A 9,379-nucleotide genomic window follows, 5' to 3' on the forward strand; every position below is an offset into this window, starting at 1 on the left:
TTGTGTTTTGTATTTAATTTAGTTTCTATATTTAAAATTTGGACTCAATATAGTTCCATTATTTTAAGAGAAACAATGTTAACTCTCCAAAATGAGATCAAATTAATATTCTTAATTAGAACTTGTATATAATTATAATTTAAATAATTTTTTTCTAATTTGTACATCAAATTACTCTACCTAAATTTTGAAATTAATTTTATTTTATATATGTTTAGTTATAAAAAAATTCCCTATTTTAAACTTATAATTTTTTTAAAAATATTAAAAATGTAATATAAAATGACACTTGTAATTTTTAAATTTTAATATTTAAAATAATTTTAATAAAAGTGTATGGTATGCAATATGGGTCGTTCGGTTCATCCACTCAAAGTCATTCGGTCCAACCGCTACAACAAATGTTGGCCCATAATTAGGCCAATGTTTAAGTTATTATTGGGTCAATAGTCTAGCAGACGATAAAATAATTAAAGCGATATCTGATTAAAGATATTCGTAAAGCTGTTTAGTAAAGCTGTTTATGAGCAACCAACCGGATTTTAAGGTAAGTCTGTTTATATTTTATTAGACTCGTGATAACCTATAAATACATGACCAAGGCTACAAGCCAGGTATGTTCCACTTACATTCTACTCACGCTCTACTGAGTTCATAATACTCAATTACCATAATATTCATTTGTGAGCAACAGACGTCTAACTTGAGTGTCGGAGTGTCTTTGCAGGTACCTCCCCCTCTGTCCAGAAGGCAACCGTGCGGTCCCCACTGAAGAACGAGTGGTCGTAGAGGAGCGAGCGGCTCAGACTGAAGGAAAGCGAGCGACTTCGATAATCCAGGCGTTCGGAGATAAGGAGAACACATTATAAAGGTTAGTGTCTCGATCCCACAAGAATATCCACTGAAACAAAAAGTATTATTCCTTGTTAGCTTATTTATAAATTTAATGTGAGAAACATATTCATATATTTTAACTTACTATATATAATGAGTTTAAATTATTATATATTCAGCGTTGAGGGCGTGGAAACATCTTGCAGAAATAAATTGAAAGTACGAACAGTAAGCAGTACAAAAGAAAATCTACGAACAAGACTCTTACATAGAACTAATATGTGAAAATTGTGGTTTCTAAAAAAACTGTAAGTAATTATTTAGTGACGCGTTTTTTTTAACATTTTTTTATCCGCAGGTAGTATATTTTTCGGAGATTATCCGAAAAAATTATAGATTTTTGTATCCCTCTTTAGACTCATGATACCAATTTGTTGGTGAAAGCACGATCAACTCACGCAGGAAAAATAATAAATTTATTCAATAATAATGGATTTTAGATATAGATATTGAATAAAAGCAAAATAACAAATTGTAAAGGCAGCAAAAATATCAAACTTTCAACTTAAATGAGTAATTAAAATAAATAACGTCCTAAAAACATGGCTAATCGGCAGCAGGAAAACAGAAAAAACTGTTAAACAAATGCACACACGTTCAACATAATCTAACGTGACTAACAATAGAGAAAAATTAAAACATTAACTAATAATTTGAAATGATACTTAATGTCGGCATGCTTTGACAGGCAACAATAACAGATTACGAAAAAATTTTCCGATGAAGGTTGACTTGTGGTGAATGGTGATGGGATTTTTTGTTATAAATGGGAAAATCTGAAGTAGGAGTCTGAGCAGTGAGGGTATGAGTAAAATGAAGGGAATGCCTGCCAATATGATGACTCCTACAAAGAGGTGCTTGTACAAGCTTGATTTTTGTAGAACTATTCCAAGAGCAGCACAGAAGGCAATCATCATGGACACTAGGGACAGGGAAAGGAACCCAAGCCCGGACATTATCTTGGTGGGCAATCTTTCTAGGAAGTCTGTTGCAGCATAGCGCGATGTTTGAAGGTCAATATATATCAATACTGTAATGATAGAAGCCAAGAAAGAGATTACATCAGCTACAATAAACACAGTAAACCGTTTTTCCTTTATCAAAGTCGGCATTCCAGTGTCTTCATGGAGACCCCCAGGGACAGTGAAGAGTGCAGCGAACGTGACAGTTATAACGAGAACGCCCACAATTGCAAATGTCCCAGCTGTTTCCTTTGCCCATTTTTCTCCATCTTTCATCAGCTCCTTGTGAGTTTCATTAAACATCTCTTCAGGCTTCTTACCCTCATCATTTTTGGCTTCTCTACATTTCACATGCACAACTTCCTCCACTGCCTGCACTCATTTCATCCACGTTAATGTATGCATGGACTATATATTGCACTAGAGAGAGAGAAAACTAATGAAGATGAATGCACCTTAAACCATTGAATTTCTCTTTGCATTTGGAGAGCAGCACCGGGTCTGAGATTCAGATCGGACAAAGGTCCTAAATGTGCCGCCAAGTGCAATAGGTTATTGTCAAACATGTCTGTTGTATAGCTAATTATGTCCTTATTTCCACAGAGAGTATGCATGAGTTGGAACACATTGTGTTTGCGATGAAGAACCGCATACGAAAATATGTCTCTTCCATGATTGTCCATTGCCCGTAAGACGTCATGGTTAGCCTCCCTCATATCATTTATGAACTCAACATTTCCATGCTTTGCTGCTTCCAACATGGCATCATACACCAAAGCTTCCCTGAGTTGTGAACTATTAAACATCGAAATAATATCTTTATAATACCATAATATTTGTAGAAATTCATTCTTGTGTCCAAGTACTCTCTCTCTATTTTGAGATTTCAGTCCACATGAATCCATAATTGTCGATTCTGAAACAATGGGAGAGAACACAAAATTACTTATGGTTTGGTTTTACTAACAAAAGATATTTAGACATTTGATCATTTGAACCAACAAACAATTTCAGAATTAACCTTCCTGAATGTTAGACTGCGTAGACAGAATTTATTGTAATTAATGAATCTGAATATTTACCATTAATGTAATTTTAAATCAATTTTTGTTTGAGTTTGTATTTTTTTTATGAGTTTAATAAGCTAATCCAACTTGATTTGGAATTCAAATCAAACAATAAAAAATATCATCACATCTTTAATTCTTAACAAACATTGTTTTAAAATCCATATCGACATAATCAGTTTATATACTTTGACCATATTTAATGATTATAAATTTATTTTACAATTTACTAAATATTATTTCAAATTGAAGTTAGTTCATCAAATAAATAATTTTCAAAAATCAAATTTACTAAATATGATCCAAAAATGGATACAAGATATGAAATTGAGCATGCCTGTTTATTTTATATGTTTATTATGAAATTAAATTAGATTGACTCAACCAGTTTAACTCATGAACACATTATCAATTTAATTTTAATTAGACACACTAAATTAAATCAATTCAACCAAATATTCAACTTGGTAGATTGAATAGAACTTGGTTACACTCATAAGTTAAATTGTATATCTTACTATATATATTATTAGTCTGTAAATTCAAAATTCCTTGGTTGACACATATACCATCATGTAATTAATAACATATTTAAATATTTTTATTTCTTATAAAATTATCCAATTTTAACTATATACCTCATAAAAAAGCATCAGACTATCATTTTCAAACAGTTAATTTCTCTCAGAATATTTTTATGTAGCATTTGTTATCAACATATATAATATATTGATAAAAGTACTATAAGAAGAAGTTTAAGTCAGTCGCATGTCTTTTGTGCTAAATAGTTAAACGTTGTTGGTGTTATAAACTATTCTTCAACCATATGTTTCCTTCATTCTTCAACTTGAATTTTAATATTTTTTCAAGAAAATTATCATCATATAAAGCAATCTTATATAACGATATCAATTTCTTATAAACCTCTTTTGTAAAATTAATATATTTTTATAATATTGTTGATTAATACAATTTTTCATCAAATTTATTTGTTTTATCTATATTTTCCACTCAATTAAGTAAGTGAAGATAACCCTTTAACCTTTTTTTATTATTATTTTCCATCTATTTTGAAAATACGTTTTCTCTACTATAATTTTATTTTACTTTCTCCTTTACTAGTATTTTAGCTACTGTATTACGTACATATTTGCATAAGTGAGTAAGAAATATAACAGTTAAAATGATTAAAATATGTTGTTTTATGTTGAAAAGAGCATCTAACTTGTCTAATTAATGCAAGAGAAAAAAGAAAGCATTAGGTAAAAAAAAAAGGAAAATCTTACCATTTTTCAAACTGTAAACTATTGTCTGCCAAAGACTGGGCTGTAAATGTGCAGAAGTCATTCGAGCCAATTGGTGCAAGATAGGTAAGGATTCAATGGGCAGTTCTTCGTAAGATTTAAGCAATTTCAAAGCCACATCTTCGAGTTGAAACCATGCAACCATTTTCTAACTTCTTTTTTCTTAAACATATATGTGTGTGTCGTAAATCAAAGGATCATTGAAATGGTGAAGGAGAGGAAGATGGAGGGTTGGAGAAGAGAGTGAGGGAAACACCGTATATGGATGTATATGGATGTGGAGCTCATTTGCTTACCAAATATATGCGCTTGGATGCATCGTTCCAGAAGCAAAACTCGATTATGTGAAGACTGCTGATCAATGACATGGGAAGAAGTTCTAAGGTAAAGGTAACGAGTCATTCTTTTGCGTCCTGAATTAGCAGCCATAAGAAGAGGGATCTCACCCTCTTTGTTCTGTATAGCAAGCAATTCTTCGCCACCTTCCGCATTTACAAAACGTCTTGCTATATTAATGTCTCCATAAATAGCAGCAAGAGCAAGAGCAGTATTACCATCCTCATCCTGCATTTCTACTAATTGCTTCTTCCCTAAGTACACTAACTCCTCCACAATTTTCATATGTCCTTCTATTGTTGCAACATGAAGAACCGTCCTACCTGAAGGCGGAGCCCAAAATATGGCATTCGGTTGATCCCTCAAGAATGAGCTCGTGCCTTCCCAATCACCAGTTTCCACAAACTTGTATAAAGCTTTGTGCTCTCTAAGGTTGTCGGATATAACACCTGTGTGCGTCTCATTCACGTTAAAACATAAATAAATATTTTTGAGTTAATATTATGTGTAAATATATACTTTGTATAAAAAAATTTTGAAGATGCATCTAAACACTTATTACCGTATCGAATATGCAGTTGACCTTTAAACTCAGACCTGCAGACATCAGCCAAGTGATTCCAAGCTATGTGGGAAGTTTGAAAGTGTTTAATTTGATCTAAAATATTTGGTGCACATGATAGTTGAATAATATGCAGAGCCTTTGCGTTTCTCTGTGCATCAAAAACAGAATCACTCTCCTCAACTTCCCACAGATTTTCCCCCCTCAAATAGTTTTCCATTAGAGTTTTCCATTCTTGATAGTTGTATCTTGTGAGCACTTCACGAACTATTCCTCGGGATGCAACACCAATGTTTTCCATTATACATTATCTTGCCATGCCTTGTAATATATATATATATATATATATATATATATATATATATATATATATATATATATATATATATATATATATAAAGGAAGACAAAATTTTATAATTGTGTTTGGTGTTGCTTTTAAAGGGAGGCAAGGATATCACACAGTATCAAAGCAAAGAACAAAAAGAGGAAATATTTGTGTTACAAAGAAGAGAAGAAGATTTTACATATGAAAAAAAGAAGTTTAATTAAATTTGAACTATATAATAGATTTAAAAACTTTTAATTGAATTATTATATTAATCTTTTTGTAATCTATTAAATTCTAAAAACTTTAAAATTTTTAAATTGAATTCTTATGGTTAGATTATTTTAAATTGATCATCTTATTCTTAAATTTTATTGTTAACTTGGATAACGTGATTATTTCATTATTCTGTCATCTTAGTTTTCATTACATACAATTTCATATTTATATTTTTATAATTTTATAAAATTTTACAATATTATTCAAATACGTATGATAAAAACAAAACTTAATTACATTACTTAATTACCAGAAAAATTTAATTGGAGAAACTCAATTGAAAAATTTTTAATTTTGAAAAATTCAATATATTACAAAAAATTTATAGAGAAACTAATTAAAAAATTTCAAATTTATAATAAACTTAAAATTTAAATAAAAAAAACTCTAAAACTAACATAAAAAAGAGAACATAAAACTAACATAAATAGGACTGCAGTAACGGATAAATATTAGGAAAATTTTACATGCATAACTCATCATTTATCTACTCCTTTTCAATACTTAACAAAAATTTAATATTTATACTCTTTTAATTAATTGATCTTAAATTATTTTTTATTTTAAAAAAAATATATTTTTACTGATATTAAAAATTTGTTAAATAAAAATTGGATATCTATGTATCATTACCTTCAATATTTACTTTATAAAATAGTCAAAGAATAGAAATATTATGTGGTTTAAAGGAATAAAAATATATAAAAAATAAAAAAGAAAATAACAAAGAAAATGATAAGTTGACACTCCTTTAAAGAAATTGATTTAATACTTATTTTGGTCCCTTGATTTGTAAGATATGTTCAATGTTGTCTTCTTTTTTTTCAAAAGTTCACTAACATCTTACTTTTCGCAAAAACGGTGCACGTTAGTCCTTTTTTCTTACGGCGTTAAAAAGATTAACGGCAGAGTTGCTTACTTGGCTAAACCTGAATTAGCTGTACAGTTTATTATTACGTGGCATTCTCATTTTTTCCCTCTTCCCGCTTCTCTCTCCTCCCTTCGCCGATGCACACCGTCTCCCTCCTCTTCGCCAAACCCTAAACCACCCCTCCATTCTCTACGCCAAATGCAAACCCTCCTATGACATTGACGCCTCCTTTTTCGACAACGTCAACCCATTAGAAGACATTGACTTCAACCCCTCGGAGCCCCCTGAGGGATTTGTCGCCCCTCCCTGCACTGTATTTCTAAACTGTTTGTTTGTTTTGAGTGCGGAAGGGGGGGGGGACATGGGGCGCGTCGCAGTAGTGGAGAGAGCGAAGGCGTACGGGCGACGACGATCTTGGTTTACGGCAACGGTGAGACACTGAGATTGGAAGATAGTGACGTTTTTTATCCCAGTAAAACAAAATTGAATATAAACATAAATAAAAATACGTTAAATTATTTCTGAAGCAATGCGCGATTAGGGATTAGGGTTTGGGAAGAGGGGAAAAGGGGATTAGGGTTTGGGAAGAGGGGAAAGGGGATTAGGATTTGGCGCGCGATTATGGATTTCATATCGGAGAAGAAGGAATCAGAGAACAACAGCGCCAATAATCCCGAAAACGCTCATCAAACATTAGATTATTCTTCTCAGTTAACGTCGACACTTGATTCAAGCAGCAAAGAAACCGAAGAACAACAATCTCATGAACTCCAAGCTGGTATTCACCCTCTGAAGGTTTTTCTCCCTCACTTTGATTTTTTTGTTTCTTGGCAACTGAATTACAGTGTGATTGGTTAATGATGAAGATGAAGAAGTGTGATAAAGCTTTTGAGTGCAAAGGGGGACTGCCACGTGGCAGTCTCTTATTGGCTGAACTTGCCAACTAATTGGACTAATTGGACACATCATCTAATTTTGGCCACTAGAGTAACTTTGCCGTTAGTTTTTTAATGCGGTAAGCAAAAAGGATCCACTTAAACTGTTTTTGAAAAAAGTAGAATGTTAGTTTTAAAAAAAAAGGGAGGACAATTTTAAACATACCCTACAAATCGAGGGACTAAAATGGTATTAAACCAAAAAATTAAATCGCTTCATATTATAATATACTAACATTTTAATCATATTTCTTTCATATTTTAATATAAATTATCAATAAATAAATATATATATATATATATATATATATATATATATATATATTATTTGAATCGGTTGTAAATTTAACGTTTTTTTATATTGTATAAAAAAGTATAATTTTTAAAAAGAGAAAATGTTTTGAGGTAAGATGGAGATCAACTTCCACAAGTAATATTACACTTCAAAATATAAAAATAAGTTATTCTAAATTTGATATTTGAATATTAAATATAATTATCTACCTTCTTACTTTAGTGTTATATTTATAAATATTTCAGTGAATTTTTCATCAGTCTAATTACAATCACATTAATAATAATTACATTTTATTTTAAGTTATCTATAATTAAAGCTAATCTTCTTATGGACAAATTCTCGATCTTCTCCTGACCATTCCGTCTTTAATTAGATACTTGATCTTTACTGTTCGGTTGTTACAGTACAAAAAACATATGTAACTTCTTTCTTTTATGTTTCCTTCATTCATGAGAAAAAGGATTTTAAGTGACCCGTCTCTTTCTTCTATTTTTCAGTTTCCCTGTCCACTTTCTCCTCTAACAAGTAAATTGTTATATTCTTTCTGCAGGTTTTTTTTCTTTTACGAAAGTGTTATCTTATTATGTTCTTTTTTGAATAAAAATAATAATTAATAATGTTTTGAAGAGTAGTAGTAACAGTAATATATATATATATATATATATATATATATATATATATATATATATATATAATTTTCTCTATATATTATTTATTTTTCTATTTTTTCTTACATGAAGTTATCTATTGTAACTAAAACTAAGTTTTAATCTTAAGAGTTAAACTGAACACCCCATACTAATTAGGACTACAATCGGTTGGTACAAACCCTAAGAAAGCTTAAACACAATTTCTAATCAAATTTATAGGTAAGTTTTATTTATTAGACATTGGACCGTGATTACAGTTATGTTAATCATAAGTCACTAGTACATTCAAGGGATATGGCCTCGGTTATTTTCGGTTATACACACCGGTTCCATAACCGAGGCATATACAAACGAGATAAAAAAGATACGTATTTTGTCTCGGTTCTAGAACCGAGTTAGAAGGGTTTGAATTCTGTTTCAGTTTCACAAACAACCGAGTCAGTATAGTTTTTTAATTTTTTTAATCTGAACCGGGATCAGTTGTTCGTTTCTCATTTTTATGGTTTCTCGTTGTTGCAACACAGATCAAGATCTCTGCCAGATTCCAAAAAATTTCTAACAATCCTTTCACAAAGCACTGATGTTTTTGGAGTCACAAACAAGGTCACTCCTCCTCCTTGCGAATCGTTGCCAGAGAAAGAGCAACTCCAATGTCCTCTTCCAACCAAAAACACAAAATCAGAGAAACAGAGAAACGGAGAAAGCAGATGGAGGGGACGAGAAACACTATCTAAACGAAAAACAAAAAATCAGAGACCAAAAACGCAGATCCATTTCGCCACACCTGTAGAGAAACTGAACTAAAAACCAAAAACGCAGATCCAACGCCTAAACGCCACCACGCCGCCGCCGCCGCATCCTCGCCGCTCCATCATCGCAGTACCGTCGCTGCTC

At 31.3% G+C, this 9,379-nt stretch overlaps 1 protein-coding gene across 1 annotated transcript; it reads right to left on the reverse strand.

The window, feature by feature from the left end:
- Nucleotides 1–1,458: 1,458 nt before the first annotated feature.
- LOC124825342 (uncharacterized) lies at nt 1,459–5,426 on the reverse strand. The gene is made up of 5 exons (XM_047297944.2): nt 5,126–5,426; nt 4,524–5,012; nt 4,188–4,347; nt 2,312–2,810; nt 1,459–2,228 (listed from the first exon to the last, which is right to left on the reverse strand). The coding sequence occupies exons 1-5, from the start codon at nt 5,424–5,426 to the stop codon at nt 1,560–1,562; spliced, it is 2,118 nt and encodes a 705-aa protein (XP_047153900.2). The 3' UTR covers nt 1,459–1,559.
- Nucleotides 5,427–9,379: the final 3,953 nt, after the last annotated feature.

The sequence above is a fragment of the Vigna umbellata genome, chromosome 10 (assembly GCF_029865625.1).
Source record: "Vigna umbellata cultivar VRB3 chromosome 10, Vumbellata_1.0, whole genome shotgun sequence".
NCBI lineage: Eukaryota > Viridiplantae > Streptophyta > Magnoliopsida > Fabales > Fabaceae > Vigna > Vigna umbellata.